Source organism: Heliangelus exortis, chromosome 23 (assembly GCF_036169615.1).
Source record: "Heliangelus exortis chromosome 23, bHelExo1.hap1, whole genome shotgun sequence".
NCBI classification, from domain to species: domain Eukaryota; kingdom Metazoa; phylum Chordata; class Aves; order Apodiformes; family Trochilidae; genus Heliangelus; species Heliangelus exortis.
This window is the reverse complement of record NC_092444.1, coordinates 7,461,291-7,485,504: the sequence shown is the minus strand read 5'-3', so window position 1 is coordinate 7,485,504 and position 24,214 is coordinate 7,461,291. Positions and strand designations below refer to the sequence as shown.

Here is a 24,214-nt window from a genome sequence, read left to right as displayed (position 1 = left end):
TTTGCAAACCCCAGCTCCCTGCAAATGATACCCAGGTCCTGGTCACTGCTGCTGGCAGCACGAAGACAAAAAGCAAAGCCAGTTGTGTTCCCTGCCTCCCTCTTCTGCTCCCCACGACACCAGATGGGTTCCCTCAGACTGTAATGTGCTCTGCTGCTTTAGACACTGTGCAGAAACCAAAGCCAGGAATTTTTTTTCTGTTCAAATATAGCCAGGATGACAGTTCTTGCCTGGAGTCCAAACCAAATATCCGCACTTGAGAACCTGAGACCTCTCAAACCCAGCAGAGCTCTAGAGTCCCAGGAGCAGTGCTCTGTGCTGGTGTCAAAGCCATCCTTTCAGGGGCTCCTGAGAGTGTGGAGAATGGTTTCAGCTATGGGAAAAGGCTTCAGAGCTCTGATTAACTTCTTGCCTTGGCACAGAGCAACACTGGCTCCCAGAAGGGAGCTTGAGGACTTGTCTGAAGCATCTGAAAGAGGCTTAATTTCTGATAAGTGCTGTAAGTTTGAGGGCACTGGTGGCTGCATCTGAGAGTCCTTTAAGCACGAATCTCTTGGGAAAGCCATGATATTCCTAACCACAGGTTGGGAACAGCCATGAACTGTCAATAGATGGTGCAGGGTGGTCCCAATAATCCCTCTAATGTCTACAGGAGAGAGCTGCACTTGAAATCTCACCCCCAGTGTTAAACTCTGTGTAAACCTGAAATGATGCTTTTTCCTTGCAGCAGCACTGAGGATTCTGGCCAGAGCCCCTGTACCCATGAATCCAGCTGTGTGGTGACTTGATCAGAGGCATTTTTCCTGTGCACAGCCTGGAGTTCATGGGTCTCCCTTAGCTCCACAAGTTGCATCTGTAAGTTCTGAATGCCTGAGCAGAAGAGATTTCCTCATCTGACTCTCATTGCCAGCTCTTTGGAAACCATGAGGTCAGTGCTCAGATACTCCTGCAAGAGGAGGGGGCACATAGAGGAGTGCAGAAGCACAGAATCTCAGGGCTTGGAAGGGACCTCTGAAGATCATTGAGTCCAACCCCCCCTGCCAGAGCAGAATCAAAACTGGGGCAGGTCACTCAGAAATGCAGAAAATCTTTCTCAGAGCCTGCTGACTCTCTGCAGCCATATGAAAGGCGAATGCACTCGGTGCTGCTCCTCAGTTCCGTGACTGAAACTCATCCAGCACTCTCTTTGCAGTATTTTTCTTTTGAGCTTCACAGAGATCTTGGCTGAAGTTCTTGAGCCCCATTCCAAGGCAGGTTTTTAACTTCAAGGCTCCCTTCTCAGGCTTTGCTGCAGATGTTCTCATCGACAGACTGAGAGAAACTTGTTCAGGGGACTTGGGACACCGTTAAATTTAGGAGTGAGTTACCAGTTTCTCACAGCCTGCTGTGGTCTGCAGGTGAAACCACACCTCTGCAAAGCACTTTCTCAGAGTGCTCAGGCACAGCCCTGTTTCATTCTGCCAACTGTGCTACTGGGAAGAGGTGTAACTATCCCTAGAAAGTTGTGGCTGAGAGCTGAGATGATCCAACATCTCAAACAGCTGCTCTTGACAGCTTTAGTCCACAGGAGTTCCAGCCCTGTACCTTCTTGGTTTTTTGCTCTTTTTCTTCCTCAGAGTTCCACCTTTCCTTTGTGATTCTCTCTAACTTCCCTCAAGGTTACTCCTTATTTTGTCCTTCAGGTATCTCAACAACTGCAGAAAATGTGTTTTTTCTCTAGGGGGAAGGTTGGTGAAAATTGAGAGAAAATTCCCACAAAACTGTACAGAGACATTGGTCATATTTGCTCTGAGTCGTTTAAAAGCCCCCAGGCAGCTCTAGGCTGAAAATAGATGTATGAAACTTATAAAAAGCCAAGTTTGATTATGAATTAGGGGAAAAAAACCAAATGGGAGTGTGATTCTGACAATACTGGTGTTTCTCAGCATGCTAACCCCTTGCCCCAAAGAAATCTGCAGGTCATTTGCAGAGTTTTGTGGGAGTTGATGTTGACTTTAATCTGAGTTTGTAAACTGCCTGCCTGCTCTCCCAGCATCTCATTCCTCACTCTGCAGACAGCCCCTGACAAACGACAGCTCCTCAGCCTTCAGCATCCCTCATGAAACATTCCAAGGGCGTGATGCTGGCTTCTGGATTCCCTTCTTCTGCCCCCTCCCCCTATTTTTTTTCATTACATAAAGCTGACAACTGCAGATTTGTCCCCTGTTGATTCTCCAGTCAGTTAAAGAAAAGAGTTCATGTCCATCCCAGCTTGTTTCACTTTGCTGCTTTTCCTCTGCCAGCCCAACTTTCAGCTGCAGTAACATGATGCTGCTTGGCAGAGGCTGAGAGAACCTTTGACACATTGGAAAGAGGCTTAATGTAAAGTCTACTTTTTCTTTTTTTTTTTCCCTCTTTTTTAATTTTGCTTTTTTTTTTTTTTTTTTTTTTTTTTTTTTTTAGGGCTTTTTGAAACTTGGTGACTCTGCAGCACTTTGGTAACTGCAAAGCTCTTTGCGACAGCTCCAAGTGCAACTGTGAGCACAAGGATTGCCAATGCATTCTGTGGGGAGGATATCTTAGTGCCTGCCCCTCTCCCTCTGAAACAAACTAAAGAACAACATGGATCAAATGGAGCAGCTCTCTGCAGACAGAAGGAAGAGCTTCCCCACAGCTGACAAGAAGAGGAGCAGTGGCTGGAGAAGGGTTGTGGGGTTTTTATGCCTGTTCCCTGTGGGGGCTTTGCTGACCATTGCAGGAGACCCAGCTGGAGCTGCAGTTCAGACAAGTCAGGTAGGGGCAAAGATCTCTTATTTAAATGCATGAAAAGGGATTGGGAACATCAAATACATGTGCATGGGTATTTATAGAAGATGGATAAATTCAGGAGGCAATCTAAACAATGTGTAAATAACTTGTAAGGCAACAAGATCTGTTTGTGGTGTCTCAGTCTTTGTCTTTTTGGCATCTAAGTAGAATCAGATTATTAGAGATGTGTCTGCTGCTTGCTGACAACCAAGCACTGAATGCAGAAAAGATTTGGGTTGTCTGTCCTCAGAGCTCCTGAGTATCTCTGCTTTCTTAGCCTAGGGTGATGTGGCATCCATGTGTTCTGATTTCCTAGGAACTCCAGAGGGCAGGGCTCATGGGGTATGAGATCTAAAGTGGGAATTAATGCTGGACCTACAGAAAATATTTAGCTGATATTAATTCTCTTTCTGTCCATTAGCAAGACATGCAGGAGCAGACTGGAACTAACAGGAGCTGATTTTAAGTTTGGCTTTTAGCTCAAGTTTAGCTTGTTATTTTATTAAAAAACCCATTTTTTTTTTTTTTTTTCTTATTTGATACTAAGTCTCAGAGTTATGTTACTCTTTATGAAAGGGATGACTAAGAGTGAGAGAGGGGAATTAATTACCTTCATTTCCTTTGAGCTGAATGGAGGTCTGACTTCTCAGGGTCAGTAATGTCCAGCAGGACCAATATCTGCCTTTTATCTGTTGTGTCTGTGGCAGTTCCTGAGAGAGCCAAAGCTCCTCTGCTTGAGGAGCTTTCTCAGCCTTGGAGACCATAACCCACAGTGGAATCAGTGTCAGCCCTGCAGACTTCCAGAGAACTGTGTTGGGCCCCATTCTTTTACTTCCACTATTCAGGACTAAAAGGCTTTTACAGTTTGAGTCAGGCCTGTCACAAAATTTGATGTCTTTTACTGTGTGATGGCTTTAAATGCACTTGTAGGGTTTGTAGGGTATTTCAGCTCCACAGTGCAGCTTTAGAAAGAGCTCTCTGCACAAAGCCTTGCCTGTTTTCCTCATTTGTCCAGAATTTCATTTCTCCTCTGATGAGGCTGAAGAGCAATAGCAAAGTGAAAAGCAAAAGAAAACTTTCCAGGAAGAGCTGTGGCACTGGCTGTGGCCAGCAGCCTGCTGAGCCCTCGTTTCTGCTCCATCTGCACTCTGAGAGCTGCATTTCCCTGGTCTGGAATTGTGCAGCAGCTGAAGGGATCCCCCAGCCCTGATCCTCTGGTCCATGTCTGCTCTGAGCTGTGCCTCCTCCCAGAGCAGCCCCTTTCTTCTCTCTGGGTGTTGCTCAGCTCTGATGGGCTGATGCTCTGCTCCTGTCTCCTGGACAGTTGTGCTCTCCAGCCCCAGACCTGGTACTTTTTTCCTTTCTGTTCAGTCCTGCAGTCTCACCCATCTCTTTCAACCTCTTGTTTTGTCTTTTTAAGGAAGATGGAGCCAGTGCCTCTGCTTTGCACCATCCAGCTTTCCCACCACAGCCTCCAGCCCGGAGGAAACGATACACCATCACCCCAGGGCACTTGAAATGGGACCACTTCAACTTGACATACAAGTAAGGATGTTAGGATAAAAAAACAGTTTTCTGAGAGAACCTTCTCTAAAATGTTGTGCTTGAGAAGGGGCAAAAACTGCAGTCCAGAGCATGTGATCATAAAGAATTCAGTACTGTCTCAGTCCCTGTGGGGACTGATATATTTATTAAATATTTTTAATGTTTATTAAATATTCTGGATATTAAATATTAAATCCAGTTCAAGCTACTCCTGTTTTGAACCTATTGGGGGTTAATAGAAGGACTGGTCTGGTGCAGCCTTGAGAGCCCTCAGCTGAAGTCTGAGAAGGGCAGATCCTTTTCCTGAGGCTGTTGTGTCTTCCTGCAGAATCCTCTCCTTCCCAAGAAACCTCATCAGTGCCAGGGACACCCGCAGGGGCCTGGCAGCTGCCTTCAGAATGTGGAGTGAAGTGTCACCCTTCAGCTTCAGAGAAGTGCCACGCCACCTGGAGAGTGACTTGAAAATAGGTAACACCATGGGAGCAATGGGCTGAGGGGACTCTGCTGTGCCTCTGACCTCCACCAGGGATTTGTAGAGATTCAGGAGCCAGGAGATGGTCCTCATGTGCTGTGTGGACTCAGCAGGGCCCCTTGGATAAGGGCTGGGGCATCGTTTGCCTGTAGGCAGGTGGAGAAGCTGCTTTTACTTGCTGTAAGGAGGCATGAAATTCATAATTAAGACTTCTCTGTGAATCTTGCAGTCCAGGAGCTTTAGGTATTTGACAAGAATTTAAGTCTCCAATCTGCCACTGGGACAGGATTATCCACGTTCCATAGCTGAGGAAATACAAGGTGACATGACATATCCAAGGTCACGCAGACCCAAGCAGCAGGTGATGGTTTCAGTCTCTCTTGTGCTGGTGCTGTTGAGGCACCTGCTTTTCTCCATCCTCTCTCCCTTCTCCCCATCCCTGGGCTGCAGCAACCTCCTGAGTCTCTCAGGCCTGCAGAGGTGTTAGTGCTGAGGTGTTTCCTGCTCCCTCCCCAACCTCAGTGTAAATCCTTCCTGGGATGTGTGTCAGGATCCATTTCCTGAGCTCTCAGACAGCAGCAGCTTTCACAACGTGCTCTTTGCTCTGGTGCTTCACAGGAGGTGCCTGCCCTGCCACGTGGCAGCTGGGGGTGTCCCAGTCCCAGTGGGTCAGGGGACACTGGGATGCTCTTCTGGTGATAGCAAAAAGAGAGGGAGCAGCTCTGACTCCAGGGCTGTTTGTGTTTGAAAGAGAGCAATTGCATCTGGGGGTTATCACCTCACTGTCCAACTTCACTCAAAAAAAAATAAATCTTCCCACGTGCTGTTGCAAAAGGGTTCAGTGTTTCTTGCTGAGGAGACTCGTGTCCACTGGAACCAGCTCTTAAATCCAGGGTCACCCTGGGGCTGAGCACAGTCTGTATCACACATCCATCCTTCCTGACAGCCCCTTGGCATTTGTTTCTCTTTTTGTGGCTCTGTGGGTTGCAAACCATGTGGCATACCACGCATTTTATTTTTTTTTCAGTAAGCCACAAGTTTACAGATGTTTGTGTCCTGGATGGGCTCTGATAGACAAAATCTGCTGCTTTTCTGCTTTTTTTTGTTCGTTTTTTTTTACCACAGGCTTCTACTCCATCAATCACACAGACTGCCTGGAGTCTCTCATCCACCACTGCTTTGATGGCACAACAGGGGAGCTTGCCCACGCCTTCTTCCCACCCAATGGGGAAATCCATTTTGATGACCATGAGTACTGGATCTTGGGCAACACCCGGTTCAGCTGGAAAAAAGGTAAGATGGGCTTCAGGGAACACATGAATGCTGCCTGTAGGATTTAGATTTTTAGTCCTTGTGTTACACCAGGATTAGTGAATGTACCTGTGGCAATGCCAGCTGTTTCTCTGTGTCTCTTCCAGGTGTGTGGCTCACAGACCTGGTGCACGTGGCTGCTCACGAGATCGGACACGCCCTGGGACTGATGCACTCCCTGAACCCCAGTGCCCTCATGCACATCAATGCCACCCTGACTGGGAAGAAAACCATCTCCCAGGATGAGGTCTGGGGGATCCACAGGCTCTATGGTAAGGGAGGAGGGGGGCTGCAGGCCCCTCTCTAGGGAGAACATCTGCCTCTGGTGTCAGTCCCCGCTCTGCCATTGACACTGAACCAGGAACGAGGTCTCAGGAGGTTTCTCAGGAGGAACTCTCCACCCCAGGCTCTCTGCTGCCCTGTGTCTCCTTCTGTTTCAGGCTGTAAAGACAGATTGTTGATGTGCCCCTCCTGGGCACAGAAGGGTTTCTGTGAGAAGCGCAGGAAGCTGATGCAGAAGCACTGTCCCTCCACCTGTGACTTCTGCTATGGTAGCTGACTTGTCTTCTGGGATTTTTTGGGAGGGGTGGCAGAAAGAGGGGGTAAAAGTTAAGCAGTGATGGCTGCAGGGATAGGCAGGATCTCAGGTACACATAGATTTGAAATCTTAATATATTCCACACATATTTGAAATCTTCATTCCATGTTTAGAAAACGGGGAAATTGATTTTTCTATTTGTCTCTGCCACAAAACTTTCCTTTCCTCACATCTCTATCCAGGGAGTGCTCCGTAGGAACTGTTTTTAAATCAGCACTTGTCAGGTTCCTGAGCTGGTAATACAGTTCTCTGAAGGTGGTGTGGAATGACTGAAGTTTGGTAATCAGATGCTAAGCTTTGCCATTTTCTCTCTGGTGGACAGAATTCCCATTTCCAACTGTGCCCCCTACTCTGCCCCCACCAAGGACAAAGACCAAGACAGTTTCTGAAGGCAGGAACGTCACCTTCCGCTGTGGGCAGAAGATAATTCATAAAAAAGGCAAAGTCTAGTAAGTGCTCTATCATTTATTCCAGTCCTTTCAGAGACTTTGCAGCTTATATACGCAAAAGGATGAGGAATAATGACAAAACAAGGTAAATAAGGATGCAGTTTATCTTCTGGAGCAGGACACTGTCTGAGGTGGCACCCAGAGCAGAAGGGAGGGATGGCTGGAGGTAAAAAACTGTTCATAGCCTGGCAGAGGAGTTGGTCTGAGAGCAGAGCTACCAGCAAGCTGAGTTGAAAAGTAATCCAATTCATGTGTATAGCACAAAGATAATTATTATTATTATGAAATCCAATTCTCTGGCCCATGTTCTGCAAAAAAAGAGTCTTGCATGTACCCTTTCAGCTGGTGTTTGTTAGCTCTTACTAATGTATGTGTTGTTTCTGGGTAGATCTAAAACAGAGAGAAGTCCATGAATTGGTTTAGACTGAGGACCCAAATTCCCAAGTTCCAGTAAGATTCATGTGCCTGAATTACTCAGGACAATTCCCAGTTAGCACTGCCACTGGCTACCTGAAATAGGGACTAAAACTGAACCTTGTGCAAAGTCCCATCTATGCTGTGCACTTACTCAGCAAATCTTCTGCACATCCTGCACTGGACTGGACAGATGGAGTTTAATTTCTATTTTTTTTGGTTTTTTTTATGACAGCTGGTATAAAGATAAGGAGCTTCTGGAATACTCATATCCTGGTTACTTATCCTTAAATGAAGATCACATGAGCATCATTGCAAATGCAATTAATGAAGGAACTTACACTTGTATAGTGAAGAAAAAAGAGAGAATCTTGACTACTTATTCCTGGAGAATCAGACTGAAGCACTAATGAGGGCCCTGGCATCAACACTCTGATCCCTGCTGGTTCTGTTTCAGGTTCAAAACGATTCTTTGGCATTTTATCTTTAACCTCCAGTAGTGCAACTGAACTGCTGCATCAGCTGCTTCCATACCTTGGGCTAAAGAGACTCTCAGACTTGGTTACTGGAAAGCAAAACTTCCAAATTAGTTTTAATGATAAAGAATTCATCATGTATGTGTTGTACAGAGAATTAAAAATGTTGGGTTTTTTTAAGAAAAGAAATGACAGATTTTGCATCTGAATGGTGTGGATCACCCCAGACTGCTGAACAAGAACCTAACTTCATCCAGCAAAAGGATGAACAGCTTGCTGGCTGAGCTCTGGCAGTGGAGGCAGAGGGATGGTGTGAGGAAGTGCCCAGCTTGACTCTGGGTTCTACTCTCACTATTTAAGGTTGTGGTGCACAGCACTGGAAGTATCAAGACCTCATCTGTAAGGTCACAACAAACCTGTTCTAATTATTCCATTCCACATCTCCCCCTGCTCAAGTACCCACAGAGCAGCTTTTTCCCCCCCAGCTGCTTTCCTGTGGTTTTGTTCCCAAGAGCCTCTTTACCTCCATCAGCAGCTCCTCATAACTTCTCCTGTAGATGTCTGCCTTGACTCCTTTGGCAGGGATGAGGTCATTTCCATCATTGTAATTTCCAACATTTTCCTCCCTGTCACCCCAGTCATGAGGTAAATGTGCTCTATCCAAGAGGAAAATAGCTTTAGGATGGTGACCTGAAGGCTGATGGAAAAAGAAACCAACAGCCAAAGGCAGCAGCCCCTGTGCTGGTGTTTGCCCTGTGTGCCAGGGACAGATGGCACAGCACAGCACTGCAGTGACAGAGCTGCTCTCTCTCTGTGATTTCAAGGCTCACTGCTCACCCAACAGGATCATCAGGAAACAAAATACTCAGTTTTCTGTAAAGAGGTCAAGGAAAAAACCAAACCAAGCTCTTGCCCTGCCCCTGCACAGGCACATGACATGCCACAGCTCCCACCTGCTGATGTGAGGATGGAAAACAGCTCCCTGATCCTCAGGTAAGCAACAAAACTCACTTCCTCTGACATTACACTTTGAATTTATACAAAAAATAAGCCAACAGCAAAGTAAGTACCTGAACTACAGCAATCCTCTGATCCCACCACATACTTATGCATAGGAACATCCATTTTGTTTTAAATGAGCTGTTTCTGCAAATTTTGCACCCTGGCATCAGCTGTTTAAACAGACCTGATTTTTAACTACTTGGATGCTACAATACTGTCCTGCTGAAACAGACCTGAACATTTTTTTCCTCTCCTTCCTTGGCACAGCAGTGTCAGAGCTGCAGCTCTGTCCACCTGTGCTGGGAGCAGTGGCTGCTGCTCCAGTTCCAAGAGCTCTCTGCTGGGCAAGCAGAGCTCCCAGCTCAGTTCTGCTCTGCCCTTTCACTTCTCACTGGTTTATTTTGTATGATTAAATAAGCTTTAGGATTTAGTGTTACCAGTTAGCTGAAAGTACAATACCTAAACACTTGTCTTTGCATGGACAACTGAGCTCAGGATCATAACAGGTAAGCACTCTATGGAAATTAATTAACATTCTATGAAAATTAGATAACTGGGACAAAGAGGAGCTGAGCTGCAGTAACCAGCAATGCTGCATTACTCCAGGAGAGCTGGTATTTCCCTTCTACAAAAACAACTTCTGGAGTTACACATACCTCTCATAACCATATTAGATTTCCATTGCAATCCAGTGTTAATTTTTCTTTATCCCAGCTGAGCTGAATAATCCTTTTTGTCAGGAACGTGGCTCTTCCAGTGCTGCCCACAGCAACACCACCAAGGAAGCCAGGCAGGAAATAATTCACAGTGCAGGATGCTCAGCCCAGTCCTAATCCTCCAGAGCTGAGCACAGGCCATGGCACAACAGCTCCTTTCCTGAGCTCTTCTGGGGTGCAGCAATAAAACCAAACCTGCTTTACAAGAGGTTTTTCATCTCAGCTCTAAGTGCACACATGCTGCAGGGAGCAGGACAGGGTTAGAGCTGGTTCTCTTCCAGTGCCAGGCAATCAATCAGGCTGAAAGAGAAAATAATTTTGCAATGCTTTACAGAAAAAATGAAACAATCAAACCAACCCCCACCCTATTGTCTTCACATTTAACCACACTGTTCATACATTCCAGTTCCAAGGCCTTTTCCAGAAAAAGCTCTTAAAATGCACTGAAATAGGTGGAATGTTTATAATTTAAATTAAACCTTTTACTGGACTGGTGCCTGGTTCTGACTGCACGAATACCCCAGTATTTTCCAAATCTTTCTGTTCCCAAGGACTGATAGCATTAGGAATGAGAGATCAGAAGGCTGTAACATTCCAACATTGACTCCTCTGGTCTTGCATCCTAAGAGAAAGGACTGGAATATGGATTATACAAGCAGTAAAGCTAAGCTTTTTTTTTTTTTTAATAGAAAATGCACATATTTAAAAGAACTTTCTATAGAAAATAAAGTTTCAAGTCTCCATATTAAATCTTTTAAAGATATAAAACAATACTTCTTTTGCACCATTGCAAATACATGTATAGAAGACAAACTGCACCCAAAAATACTGAGAGCATCAAGCCCAACCCAGCTCAGCTCTCTCTCCAAAGCAGCAAAGGGAAAGAAACCTCAAAAGAATTTCAGGACTTTTTTTTCCCTGACTTATATTCAGACACATACAATTTACTTAAAATAAAAATTGTTTGCCCATATGCTGTAATAGTGTCAGCAGAAACTTGAGGGCAAACAGGGGGAATAAATTCTATTCTAGAAGACTTACAGCCATCAACATCCAAGCATGCTGCATGTGAAGAAATGAAATCCTTCACACTGTTAAACAATTAAAAATGTATTTTAATTCTACAAATTTACAAGGGAAAAAAAACCCAAACAAAATGAAGCCAACAACAAAAAAAACAACACTAAAAAATAAACCAGAAACTGTTCCAGGATTGTACTTCAAGTTTTCCTGTGTCAAATTCTGCAATGCTCCTTGGCTTTTCAGGGTAATTCCAGTCCTGCCCCGGAATGCTGCAGTTTCACTCCCCACCCAGAGCCTTCAGATCTGGGATGACATTTGCCTTTTTCCCTGTGAAAACCATAAAGTCTCCCTGAAGTGAAGAACATAACGGGGGCACTCAAAAAATCCACTCCCATGACCAGTTCTTTTAATTTTCTCCTTTCATGGTGAGTTTAGAACTTGAGGCTGAAGCCAGGTCCTGCAGCAGATGCCCCCTGGTTTGTGGTGGTCAGGTGGAAACCTGTGTCTTTCAGATCATCATCCCCCTGTGAAAAACAAACAATTCTTTTATCTCTGCAGCTGGATTTACCTCCAACACAAAAGTCTAAACAACAGCAAAATAATGCAAAGTATCTTTAGGCAATGAGAAACCAGTGTTTGGTTTAGTGGCATCATAGCTAAGGTCAGTGCACTGTTATTTATGATCTTTAAACACTGCTGTTTCATAGTTTATCATTTCTAAAGGCTTCTCCAGTGTACTCCTGGTTTGTACAATCACTTTTGACTACATATGAAAGAAAAAAATAAATGTGTTAGCATGCTGTATAGCTTAGTAGAAATTACACTTTTTCTCATGAAACACACTTCCCATACCCTCCCTTCCAATTTTTCTACCCTCAAAAATCAAGGCTAGACACACTTTTAGGCTTCTTTAAGTGTTAAATTGGGCACAGTAACTGCACAGAGCCCTTTGGTGCTGTGCTGAGGCACAGAAATACAATAAATTGATATGGTTTAGGCACCTGGGACTGCACCATGTGCAAGGGCAGCTTGTTCAGTGTTCTTTGACAACAAGCAGCACGGTCTCCACAGATCAAAAAAAGTAAAGCTGACCTTCATTCTAATTCTCCAAATATTGGGAAAAGGAGAGTGTTTTATCCACAAGGTACCTGTAACTTACCAGGCTTTAGGTTTTTCTTAAAAAAAAAAAAAATCCACCTGCAGCTTCTGCAAGGTGTGACACAATGTACACAAAAGTGTGATAAAACCAGATTTCTGTGCAGAAATGAGGATTCTGTGAGTAGAACAGGAACTGGCCCTGCCCTTTGAGAAGAAGCTGTGGGGACTCTGTACTCACCAGCTGACTGTACCCCAGGCCTCCCTCGGGGGGCCGGGGGCTGGTGCCACGTTTTACCCTTTGCTGTTCACTTTTTGCTGGCCAGGTGGGAAACATGGAGGGGTCAATAGGAAGGGGAGTCTCACGGAAATACTCGTGCTTCAAACCATCTTCAGCAGTGATTCTCCTGGCTGGGTAGTAGGTCAAAAAGCTGAAAAGGATTTGGGAAGAAAATGAGGTGGGGAAGAAGAGAGACAAAGAAAAAAACTGGGCCTAAAAGTTATAAATTCCTCAGAAATGGCATTTGGAATGTTCTGATTGTTCTGTTAATGTGTGTAACGTGGCTGGCTGGGTGTAGAGCACACTTCCTACACAAACCTGTAATTAATGGAACTTCCACTGGAACCAGGGATCAAAAGTGGCTTTTGTAGGGATCCGTTTACTGGAAGAGACAGCTGAGATTGTATCAGCACACCACAAAAACACTGTAATATCCTGTGAACTGTACAGCTTGTGGCTGATTATTTTAAACAATACAGAAGCGTATTTTACTGCACTGATCATCCTACCAGTGTTTGGCCCTGAGTATGTAAACACTTGTATGTCCAAGGTTTGTAGATGTCATGAGTTCCACTGACTTCAGTGTTTGTGCAAGTTCCAGACCCACATGAATCTGACACTGTTGTCATTCTTACCCAAAATAATGAGGACATCAGAGCCCTGTCATAACCAAAGCAATTAAGCAGACCACACTGATGTGAGATCCAGCTTTGTCATGACAAGTTGTGCCTCCTTCTGAATCATTAACTTCCAATAAACTATTCAGAGCTCATTAAACATCCATTTAGCAGCATGATTCTTTAAAATTGGAAAGAATGAAAATCCTCTCCTTTTTAAAAAAATTACGTTTTTTTAAATGGAGACAAGTTCTATGGAATATCTGAAACTCAATCATTTCCACGACTTTAGGTCATGAAATTTAAAGGGAATACTTGGGGAGGGAGAGGAACAAGCATCTCTCTCAAGCCACTGCCACCCTTTGAAAGAAAAATGAATTGGAATGCAACCAGAATGCAGCAGTGCAGTTAATTAAAAGGATTGCCAAAATATCAGATGTGACAGAGCTCATTAAGTTTGAAAATGTAGGAAAATACCCCCCAAGATTGCTACTTTCCTGATTCTTTTGATATGCAATTGTAATTTGTTTTCCCAAGCTCCATCAGCAGGCTGCAGGACAGCTGACTCCCCACATCATTACCCCTGACATCAGTGAGGTAAAACCACCAGACAGCATTGTTCTGGTCCTCTGGGCTGTCAGTGTGCAAGAACAATCCTGGGCTGAGGATTAACAGCAGGTGCTAAGAGCACAGGAGGCTGGAATGAAGCTGTGTGAGGAGCATCTCAGCCTCCAGAGGCATCAGCACAGCTTGAGGAGGTTCAAGGTGCTGGAACACTGCTGGAACTGTGCTTCACCACAGGCCCCTTTCCACTCTGCTGACCAAGGACACCTGAGCAGCTGCAGCACTTACTTGTTCATCAGGTCAAAGCCCTGGTCAGACAGGAGTGCTCCAAATCTCTTGCGGAGGTTGTTGTAGGGATACTCTGTGAATGTCATCTTCTTCACTGCTGGCAGCTCGTTGTAACCAGGCCAGATCTTCTCACTTGGAGTACCCAGATCCTGTAAATTAAAATATCCCCTTAATAAACTCACTGTTAGAGGGCAACCCTCCTGCTTATTCATTCTGTAGCAAGAGGAGTTGGGGAATATCTAGAGGAAACAACACACAAATCATGGTCTTTGCAGGCATTGCAAAACAAGAATCAGAGTAACAAGCCCTTTGTTAAGGCTGAATCTCTGACAATGACCATCAAGCACTTTTAATTTCTTGTTACTGTGATGTATCTCCCTCTAAAACCAGTCAGTTAGAATCCAAAGTTGTTAAAAGCATTACCTTAAAAACTTTGTTAATCTGGTCAATTTCTGACTTGCCCGGGAATAGGGGTTTCTGTGTTAGGAGCTCCCCAAAGATGCAGCCCACTGACCACATGTCTATTGCTGTTGAATATTCCTGGAGAGAAGGAACAGAACACACCTTTCACTCAATTGTTTGGGGGTTTATTGTTGCTTTAGTCTGGGGGTTGGTTTGGTTTTTTTGAAGATTCAGTCTGAACAGAACACACACAATCATCCCAGACCCCAAGGCATGAGTCTCAACTCTTTATTTATTTAAGCTGAGTGTGAATTGTAACACCCAGACAGACAAATACTGCAGGATGAAACATGAAAGTCTCTGCACTGCTGCCTTTTTCAGTCACCTTTTTCAGACAGCACCCCAACTAGCAAAGCACCCCAACTTCCACCCTCAGCCCTTACTTCAGTAACACTGAAGATTTGTAGTCTCCACCTCTAGATCAATATAAAGGATGTTATTCACATATTCTAAAATAAAATTAGCCCAAAGAGTCCCAGAGGAAGGAGGAACTCACCTTAGCTCCCAGCAACAGCTCTGGAGCTCTGTACCAGAGGGTGACAACCACAGGGGTGTATGGCTTCAGGGGGGATCCATACTCTCTGGCTAATCCAAAGTCTCCAACCTGTGTGAAGAACAATTGGTCACAACACTCCCAACACTTTGCCAAGAGAAGCTCCATCTCCACCAGAAACTGTCCAAGCACTGCTCCAGTTTTACATCCTTTATTAAGCCTCACAACCTCTCACTCTTTGCAGCTTACTTTAATGTAAGAGTAATGTACTTTAATGTTTAATGTAAAACACTCTGCCCAGCTCTTGACACAGCTGTAATGCAGTGCAGCATAATTCTGCAGCTTTTTGGGAAGTGGGGGATATTTCATGCAGTTCTTACTTTTAAGATGCCTGAGTGGCTGAGAAGCAGGTTGGAAGTTTTCAGGTCTCTGTGAAGTATCCAGTTGTCATGAAGGTGCTTGACTCCTCGCAGTAACTGGATCATCAAGGTTTTCACTTCACCTGAAATGATAAAAAGAAAAAATTTAAGAGAAAAAAACCTCTATCTTCCAAGGCAAAACACACCACAGAAAGCTACTGAGGTCTGTCTTGACCAGTTTTCCAGTTTGGGTAAAAAAAAAAAGCAGTACCTGGGAGAAACGGCTGCTTCATGGTTTCCATCAGGCTCTTGAGATCATGTTCTACATAGTTCATGACAATATAGATTTTATCCATATTACTACCTACAACAATTTCCTAAAAGACAAAAACAAATGATCAAGATTAAATAAAACAGCTCACTTTTGCAGAACATCAGACTATGTAGAGACAAGCACTGCCTATTTGTCTGGGTAGCACACAACTGTTACAGAACAAGCTCTATGCTAACATTTTAATGAGGTATTTTAAAATCCAGGACACAATATTTGAAGAACAAAACAGAAGACTGTGTCCTTACTCTGACAGTGACAATATTGAGATGTTGTGCTTTCAGAATAGTATTTATTTCTCTCAGTGAAGTAATGGGAAACCCTTCCTTTTCCTTTTCCATTTTCAGCCGCTTCAGAGCCACAATTTCATCTGCAAAGGAAACAGAAATATTAACTGTATATTTCCCACCTTGTAACCAATAATTAGTTATGTCACTGTGTTATTTGAAATAAAACCATTACTCAAGACATTATTTTGAACCAAGAAGCTGAGTCAGTCTCACATTAGCAAAACCAAAACCAAAAAAACACCCAACCACCACAAGACTGCCAAGTTTAAAGAAATAAAAGACACTAAAGAATCCCAGGTGAGAGCCAAAAGAACAAATCCTATCTCGCTGTGCATTAACTTTTTCCAGGAAAACCCTGCAAATCCTGCATTATACACTCACTGCACAACAGCTGCTGCTGTAGGGGATTCTCTGCTCAGCAGCTGTGCTCACAGTGACGCCTGGTGGAACATTTTTACATCAAATCTTGGGAACTTCCAACCTGGTAACTACAGATCTCAAGCCCAAAAACCTGCCTCTTGAGCCAGCCACTGAACTGTTAATTGTTCTGCACCATCCTGCTCAACAGAGAGATCACTTCTGACCTCAAAGAGCTGCCAGTGAAGCCCTCGTGTCAAAGTCCACATCCTACTAAACAGCGTAAGTTATTCTTGATAAAAACACCAATTTTTAGACATGATTTGCTCATCAATGAAAAATGCAGAACCATAATTGACATAAAACTGCAACCCTGCATACCACACAGAGAACAGCTGAGGAGCACTGATACTAACCAGTCTTCTTGTCTTTTGCTCTGTACACAACACCATATGTTCCTTCTTCAATCCTGTTCAAACACTGGAACTCCTCCACACTGCGACATCCCTGAAAAACCAGACACAGGGACAATATTTACTCCTCCAGCACCTGGGAAGGGTTGTGCGTGGGTTTATTTCTAAGAAGATACAAAGAAAACTTCAGCAATTTGACAGGAATAGTTAAAATTCAATAATATGGCTGTGTGGTGTAAGAAAGGTATCTCTGGGGCTTGTTTTTATTTTGATCTCTAAAGGAATCCTGGACAGAGTGTGTTTTAGTATATTAAGTAAATTACTTCATTATCTCATTCACTTTGGGACAGAATAAACTGAAATTTCTGCCCCAAAAGCAAAGGTGGCAACTCAAAATGTGATCCCTTTCACATTGTTCAATTAATAAAAATATGCTTTCTCTTTGTATTTCTACATTTTGCTGTTGGCTCCAAGAGTAACCCCCTGTCAGTTCCTATTCATGTTAACAAAACTCTTCTCACCAGTATCTACTGTCAGATAGAAACAGCAAGGTATCAGTGTCAAACATATTATTATATTTTTATCTGTATCATCATTTTTGCTCTCTGCACATTTTTCCCTTGTCACAAAGGCACAGCAATATTTCACATATCAATGTGTACTTTGTGATGCTTTGTTCTGCCCATCCCCTCACACACAAATCTGTGTTTCTGGTATTAACAAAGCCCCAGCCTGTGACAAGCCCCAAGCACCCCTGAAGTGATCCTTACCTGAAGAGCAGGAAGATACTTGGGGAGCTCCTGTTTCAGCTCAATGGGGGAGGAGACTGGGGAGTCAGGAATGTAATCCCCTTCTGTCATGGCATTGGAGTGAGGGGTGCCCTCCCCCACCTCCTCCTCTTCCACTTCACTTCCTGCTGAATCCCGGTCAAACCTCGACTCTGGAACTTTAAAAGTCAGAATCAGTGGGGGAAAGGGGGAGCTCCCTGGGTCAAATCATTTCAGCTTTAGACAGCAGCCAAATTTCTCCTCTTTGCAGAGATGATGCTTTCAAGAAATGCTTTACAGTCAGGTACATACAACCTGCAGTGCTAAACACAGCATGTCAGAAATAGGTATCTTCACACTAACAGAATCTGAGAGAGAAAACTGACCCAGTGGATCCTCTTCTAATTGCAAATTCTGGATGAGAGGACAAGAGACCCAAAATGAAAAAGGAGGAGCATTAGCTCATTAGGCCAGATTTCATTTCCTTTGAATACAGACCATGGAACAGATTTCAAGGAATTTCCGAATCTGACATGAAAACAGCCCCAAAAAGTGAAATATTCAATGCTTTAAAACAGTGCCAAAACTGCAACAAGTACGAAATTGAAAATCGTTTCACATATTTGTTGAAATAGATTCAGATGGGTGGAAAGATCCAAACACTGCTTTAGATATTCAGTATTTGCATTATACCAACTGGGATGTGGTTTCCATTCTCCTGCTCCTCTTCCTCACTCATTTCTTCCTCGCTCACCTCTTCTGCAAAACACAAATCAAATCATGTTCAACACAACCACCTCACCAGCTCTGTAATTTCTTTCTGATGGCTACTGAAATGCTTTTCTAACTGGCCAGGCCTCCTTCACCACTACCTGCCCTGTCCTGTCCTGTCCTTCCCTCAGCTCAGAACAGCACCCACCAGCTTCCAACATGGAATGCAATTCTTACCAACTATCTGGGAATTCAGGGATGGGGGGGAATAAATTAAGTCAGGAAATTTATGGATATTTGCTTATTAACTGTAATTGATTTAAAAGAAAAAATTCCCAGCCATTGGAGCACAGTTTTGTGCCTTTTCCTCACTAATTATTGACATGAACAGCTCTAGGCAGATTTTTTTTACAGAATTATTTTTTATTATCTTCATGTATTTGTACTGGCATGAAAAAAAATCTGAAATTTGCAACTGAAAATAATTCAAACTAACAAATTACTTAAACTGATTGCCTTAGACCATTTAAGAAGAAAAAAATGGCTTTCTGTTTTCTAATTCTTAGACAAGGAATTGGTATTATTTCTATATAAAAGGACAGACTGAGACTTCTACTTGGTTTTTTTCTTTATCTTTATCTTGAGCTGTGAGGTCTCAGTCTATCTCAGATTAAGAGAAAATGAAAGTGTCCACAAAAAAACCACACAGAATACAAAAAAAAAAAATATATCATAACAGACCATTCTAGGACCTGCTTTCTGTTACTTACCAGCTGACTGCTCAGACACTTCCTCAGAATTGCTTCCTGTCTCCTCCTCCTCTTCCTCTTCTTCTCCCTCTTCCTCAGAACCTTCACTGCTTGACTCTTCCTCCTCTTCTTCTGAGCCTGATCCAGATTCTGTTCAGGAATAATCAAATATATAATTAAGCAGGCACACACTAACAACTGTTGCCAGAAATTACATCTATTACAGTGCATGTAATCACCTGATGAAGACTCAGCTGAGCTGGTTTTTCTCTCACTGTCACTGACATCTTGCAAGTCTGAAAGGGGATCTCTCTCTTCTGGCTTCTCTTCTTTTACTGCTGAGACCACAAAAGTTAAAAACAGGGTAAAAACACTTCAACTTATAAGGCTGAATACCCAGAGAACTGCTTTCCTTCCTCTGACTGTTCAGTTGGTACTGAACATTCTTACTGGAAGTACACAGCACTAAAAAAAAATTAAATATCACACTCTGCTCAAAAGACAAACAGTTTTTCTAAATTGCAGTGGCACAGGATCAAAAGCAAAATCCGTGGAATAGTGACCTTTTTTTAAAAACATGATAAATGCCTAAGCTCCTCCAAGATGTAAAAACAAAAACAATTAAAAAAAAAAAGTAACATGGTCACAAGGATCACAACACAGGCTCACTAATGTGTGCACACACAGCACTCACTACCAGTGCACACTGTTCTGCTGCACCACCAGGAAACAGCAGGTGCAAATAATCTAAAGAATTAGACAGGAGCTTCCAAGGATCTCCTGCCTCCCCCACCTGGAGTTTCAGCTGTTTCCACTCTGCCATCAGCTTACTTGAATCAGTCACACTTATTTTTACAGCTGCACACACTAACAAGGCAGACACAACACTTTTCTTCTTTAACCAAAGACACTTTTATGTTAATTGTGCAGGTTCTCCATGCACAATTCTACTTTCTGAGCATGGGAAGGACCATTTTCTGCCTCAGAAAACAAATTTCACCATCTAGACAGAATTCTGCCTTAAGTATTTTCTCCTATGAGACTGCAACATCAGTGGTGCTCATGCTATGCTGACCCCTGTGAGGCAGATGTTACAGTAGCTTATTTCCTCACAACAAATCCAGATGGAGTTGGTGTTAACAATCCCTTTTTCAACCACAAGAGAATTAAACTACAAAACTTTAAAAACTCAGTCAGCTACTTCTGTCATCATGGAATGAAGTAACTCACTTGGAGTCTTTTCAAATGACTGCTCCTTCTACTAAAAAGGAAGGATTTGTTCAATTTGTGACTTACACAATTACTGCAAACCCAGCACTGCTTCAGCAAACAGCACAAGTGGATATATTCATGGGTATCCCAGAGCTAGGCCACCACAGCTGTCATGGCCAAGTACCAAGGATATACTTTTACTGCTAAGAATTAAATGCTACCCCAGAACAGCTCCTCCTGGCCCCAAGGCAAAGAGAGTGTAAGGTGGGAAATGCTACCTGGTTTCCTGCTCTCTCCTTGCTCAAGTTTCTCTCTCTGCTGTCGTAATGGGCTGCGACTCCAGGGTCTCATTTTTACTTTGTCTCCATATTCTTCCCTCACTGTTCTATGGTGTGCAGAAACTAGTGAAAACAAAACCAAAGAAAGTGTTACATCTCCCTGACGAGCAGAATCCTGCCTGCCACAACCACCTGCTCTGCAGGCTTTTCATTTCTTCTTCCCAACTGAAGGGTAGTGGGGAACCTATCTACATCTGAGAGGATTAAAGGACCAGGGTTTGCCTCAATAAACACCAGTTTGTACTGCTGGGAGAGAGGAGCTGCCATGCTGAGGAAACAGGAGCAAAATGCCCAACACACCACACAGTAAACACCCCAAGAAATGGACAGAGCAGGAAAATATATACAAGAATAAAGACAGCTAAGGGTTAGAAGGAGCTGAGAGAACATTTAGAAGAATAAAAATAACAAAAATGAAAAGCTAAATAGATTGAGCAATATCGGTGTAAATACCAAATGCAAAAAGGAGCTTTTTGGGATGAACCAAACTAAAAAGAGCCATAAATCTGGCTGCTTCTGCTACTCTTTAACAACTTCTGATTTTTGCCCCTTAAAGCTGGGACAAAGAGAGACCTTTTAACCAAAAATTACCTCAACTGCAATTTATTTCCCCAAGTCCTCAAAACAGTTTGAGACTTCCAACTCTATAAAACTGAGTTAGACTCAGCCAAAGAGTTCAGAGGTGACTGGGATGGTGACAGCTACAGAGACAACACCCACAGAGACAACAGCAGTTACATACACCTGGTTTCTGTAGGGGAACAGACTGATGGAGAGAGGCAAAGACACGTGCTGACTCATCAGGATGTTGTGATATTTAAGGCATTGTTTTACTTCCCCTCTTATAATTTCATAGATTTCTTTCCTTCCCACCACCACCACACTCAAGACCCCCTTGGTTAAACTTCTTAAAATTTCTGGCCCTGATCTAAGTAAGAAATTCTTTCTATACCTCCATTTCATAGAAATGTGACCAGAGAGAGAGCCCAGAGCAGGATTTCCACAGGGACAGTTACCATCTCTCCTGGCTTCCCGCTCCTTACGCCGCTCCTCCGCGCGCCTTTCCCGCTCTTTTTGCTCCCTTTGTTCCTTCTGCTGCTCTCGGATTTTCCTCTCTCGTTCCCGCTCCAGCTGCTCCAGACGGTCTCTAGAAAATCATTATTTTTTGTTAGCTCCTGACAGGGGCAGCTCAGGAAGGAAAACTGTCTGCACATCAGTCAGAAACAGACATAACTTGGAGCTGCCTCCCAGACAAGGACGCCGTGCCCCCAGCACAGGAGCTTCTGTGTCCTTGTCAGGGTTTGAACAGAAAGGAAACAAGTTCAGTGAACAGATCCCATGATACTATAGAAAACTGGCTTGACATTTTTCTTCCATTATAGTAAAACTAGCAATAATTTCACCTACAGATATCTGTTGCCAAGAAGTCACTTACAAAGGCAATCAGAGAACACCTTTTCATTACACATCACATTCCCAGGAATGTGGTGCTGGCAGCAGACCTTGAAAAGCTTCTGCTCTGAATTTTCTTTTATCATTTCAGAGCAACGAGAGGTTAGAGACAGACTGAGAGGAGGAGGGTGTCCACCTCTCTGCTGGTTTGTCCCAGGGATGGATGTACCTCTCCCTCCTGGAATGCTCCCTTGCCATTTCTCTCCGTTTCTGCCTCTCCCACTCTCTCCGGGCTTTGTCCTGCTCCTCCCTGTGCCTCTTCCTGCGCTCGTGTTCCCGTTCCTTCTCTTTCACTCTGGCATGTTTCCCTAAATAACAGAAATCAGGTTTGCAGTGTTACTGTTTGAGATAAAGAAAGCAAAGCTGGAAAGGGTGAAACTCACTACTTTTCATGTTCTCTGTTATATTCTTAATGAAAAAACTCCTGATCTGAAAGGCTGATGGAAAACTGAAAGATTTTAATGTCTTGCAGAAGTGCTTGTGCTAAGAACAGAAAGTGAGTGACAGGACTACAGCAAGAATGGCTCTAGCAAGGACGTTTTTTAGTTTGTATCTCCTGTTACTTGCTCTCCACACTGCCCCTGGGGAGCTCCCAGAGGTGCAGTACCAACCTTCAGCTGAATGGCTGCGGTGCCTGCGTTTCTCTTTCCTCTTCTCATCTTTCCTGTGATGGGTTTTCTCCTTCCGGGACATTTGCTGAGGTGGTTTTATAGCCAAAGAATCATCTTCTTCTCCTCTAAAACAGAAGACAAATCAATAAGCTCAGGAGCAAACAGAGTGTCTGTTATTTCCTCTTTTCTCCAGCTGGGAATGAAAGCATTTCCTCTGGTTTTATTAATTCATAATTAAGCTCATTACAGCAGCAGCCCTGCCCTGAGGCACTGACAGGATGCCACAGAGAAGCCACCAGCAGCTGGGTGCTGTTAGTGCACAAGCAGACTGGGGATGAAGGAAGCACCAAAGAGAACTCTGCACCTCAAACAAGCTGCTTTATTACCAAGCAGTGCCCCAGCTGGATGACAATAATTTGTTGAGCCTTAATCAGCACCTCAGTGAACACCCCTGGCATGGGCTGTGAACAGGAGGCCAGACACCTGCATGCTAGGGAAGTGGAAATTTTGCCCTTCAAATACTTGTAAACTCTCTTATCAGGTTCCTGGGAGTAACTCTAAGGAGGTAACACTATGCCTTGCTTCTCCTTACCTGTCTTCCATGGAGTCTTCCCTCCTGTATGGGGAGTTCCTGATGGTTATTTCCATGCGATGGTCCCTCAGCTCCCCCTCCTCCAGAGAGTCCCGTTTGGAATCCCTGTCATCTGACTGGGGCAGCAAGGCAAAAACAAAACCCAATGTAGTTTGATGTCACAAAGTGGAAAAAAAATAAAATAAATAGATAGCACTCAAGTCTCCATTCCTAGCTCATCCTCTGCTGGTCACCCCAGTGAAGCAGACTGACTCATGAAGCAGGGCCAACTTACATTTTTCATACGTTTTATCTCTGCCTTCTCTTCTTGCTCCTTCCTTCGTTTTTTTTCTTGAAGAATTTCATCTAAAGTTTTCACTTTCCAAGAATCCTTTTCATCACCCATTTGTTTAAAAAAAAACAACAACCAACTTCTGAAAAAGAACATGATGTTAATGAAACCTCCGCCGGGTCCAGCAGAGCTGTGTCTGTTACCCTGACATTCCTGGGCACACAACCACAAATCCACCACCCGCACGGAAACTCCGGCTGGACCCGACTCGTGCTGACACAGAAAGGCCCGATTTGCACCCAGAACCACACCGAGCATATACCGCCTGTGAACAGTGTCACCGCTGAGGAAGACCTCGAGACACACCGGTACCGGAGCGGTACCGACACCCGCTGCTCCCTGGGCACCACCGCGGCCTCCAGACCCCCCTCAGCCTCGCTGCCCGGCACCCCCAGCCCGCAGTTCCGCACCCGCTCTCCCCTCAGACGCCGCCTTCCCCCGGGCCCTCCCCTCCCCGTTCACCCACACCCCAAGCCCCGCGGTTCCTCCGCAGCCAACGGGCGGAACGGACGGGCCGGGTTCGGGCCCGGTTCGGGCCGGGCCCACTCACCGCCGCCGCTACCGGAGACTGAGGGGAGCAGCGCGAGGCACAGGCGACACTTCCGGCCGCCGCTGATGACGTCAGGAGGGGCGGGGACAAAACCCCATCGGGGTCAAAAAAAAAAAAAAAAAAAAAAAAAAAAAAAAAAAAAAAAAAGAATAAAATAAAGAATAAAAGATCCCCACAACCGCCGTGCTAATGAGGGAAATTAATTGGGAGCTGAGCCCGGCGCCGAGGTGAAGCACCGCACCGGGTAATGACGTCATCATACACCACAGGTGACGCAATCATCTTCCCTCCGCCACTGTGTGACGTCATTTTACACTCATGTCAACATTGCCAGCAACGGATCCCGGCAGCCTGGGCTCCAATGAGGGCTCCTGCCCCTCTGGGAGTCACACCAAGGAGGAGCTCCCGTTCCTATGGCAAACACCAAACAAACCCCGCAGATCCTCTGGGTGTGGCTGTGAGAAACTGCCTGAAAAAACCCAGAATGTGGCCAGAGGGGACTTCCCAGAGGAAAATGAACACCGCAGTGAATTCCTAACCCGGGACAAAACGGTCCTGG

At 44.4% G+C, this 24,214-nt stretch overlaps 2 protein-coding genes across 10 annotated transcripts; one reads left to right on the top strand and one right to left on the bottom strand.

Moving 5' to 3' along the window:
• The first annotated feature begins 2,069 nt into the window (after positions 1 to 2,069).
• MMP23B (matrix metallopeptidase 23B) lies at positions 2,070 to 10,541 on the top strand. Of its 3 annotated transcripts, none has more exons than XM_071767064.1 (8): positions 2,070 to 2,772; positions 4,212 to 4,332; positions 4,661 to 4,800; positions 5,930 to 6,097; positions 6,223 to 6,387; positions 6,556 to 6,666; positions 7,036 to 7,162; positions 7,812 to 10,541. In XM_071767064.1, the coding sequence occupies exons 1-8, from the start codon at positions 2,700 to 2,702 to the stop codon at positions 7,984 to 7,986; spliced, it is 1,080 nt and encodes a 359-aa protein (XP_071623165.1). In that variant the 5' UTR covers positions 2,070 to 2,699; the 3' UTR covers positions 7,987 to 10,541. The 3 variants fall into 3 exon arrangements, with proteins under 3 accessions (XP_071623165.1, XP_071623164.1, XP_071623163.1); XM_071767063.1 differs by having other exon boundaries at positions 4,208 to 4,332; positions 5,954 to 6,097; XM_071767062.1 differs by having other exon boundaries at positions 4,208 to 4,332.
• A 323-nt stretch (positions 10,542 to 10,864) lies between these two features.
• Positions 10,865 to 23,759, bottom strand: LOC139806855 (cyclin-dependent kinase 11B). Of its 7 annotated transcripts, none has more exons than XM_071767040.1 (20): positions 23,656 to 23,759; positions 23,049 to 23,187; positions 22,775 to 22,890; positions 22,183 to 22,307; positions 21,741 to 21,879; positions 21,136 to 21,266; positions 20,060 to 20,182; positions 18,809 to 18,907; positions 18,591 to 18,719; positions 17,803 to 17,868; positions 17,113 to 17,288; positions 16,346 to 16,436; positions 15,531 to 15,652; positions 15,223 to 15,328; positions 14,973 to 15,094; positions 14,596 to 14,703; positions 14,061 to 14,177; positions 13,638 to 13,786; positions 12,130 to 12,319; positions 10,865 to 11,317 (listed from the first exon to the last, which is right to left on the bottom strand). In XM_071767040.1, the coding sequence occupies exons 2-20, from the start codon at positions 23,157 to 23,159 to the stop codon at positions 11,225 to 11,227; spliced, it is 2,313 nt and encodes a 770-aa protein (XP_071623141.1). In that variant the 5' UTR covers positions 23,160 to 23,187; positions 23,656 to 23,759; the 3' UTR covers positions 10,865 to 11,224. The 7 variants fall into 7 exon arrangements, with proteins under 7 accessions (XP_071623141.1, XP_071623146.1, XP_071623144.1 ...); XM_071767045.1 differs by having other exon boundaries at positions 17,113 to 17,282; XM_071767043.1 differs by having other exon boundaries at positions 18,809 to 18,904.
• Positions 23,760 to 24,214: the final 455 nt, after the last annotated feature.

What these genes read in the sequence shown, in the direction of transcription:
- MMP23B (XM_071767062.1), top strand. Translation starts at nt 2,602, where the DNA reads ATGGATCAAATGGAGCAGCTCTCTGCAGACAGAAGGAAGAGCTTCCCC. An exon ending in CCGGTTCAGCTGGAAAAAAG is followed by an intron (nt 6,098 to 6,222) that starts GTAAGATGGGCT and finishes TGTCTCTTCCAG; the next exon opens with GTGTGTGGCTCACAGACCTG. An exon ending in CATAAAAAAGGCAAAGTCTA is followed by an intron (nt 7,163 to 7,811) that starts GTAAGTGCTCTA and finishes TTTTTATGACAG; the next exon opens with CTGGTATAAAGATAAGGAGC.
- LOC139806855 (XM_071767040.1), bottom strand. Translation starts at nt 23,159, where the DNA reads ATGGGTGATGAAAAGGATTCTTGGAAAGTGAAAACTTTAGATGAAATT. An exon ending in AGATAAAACGTATGAAAAAT is followed by an intron (nt 22,891 to 23,048) that starts GTAAGTTGGCCC and finishes TTGCTGCCCCAG; the next exon opens with TCAGATGACAGGGATTCCAA. An exon ending in GAGCATTCCAGGAGGGAGAG is followed by an intron (nt 21,267 to 21,740) that starts GTACATCCATCC and finishes ATGATTTTCTAG; the next exon opens with AGACCGTCTGGAGCAGCTGG.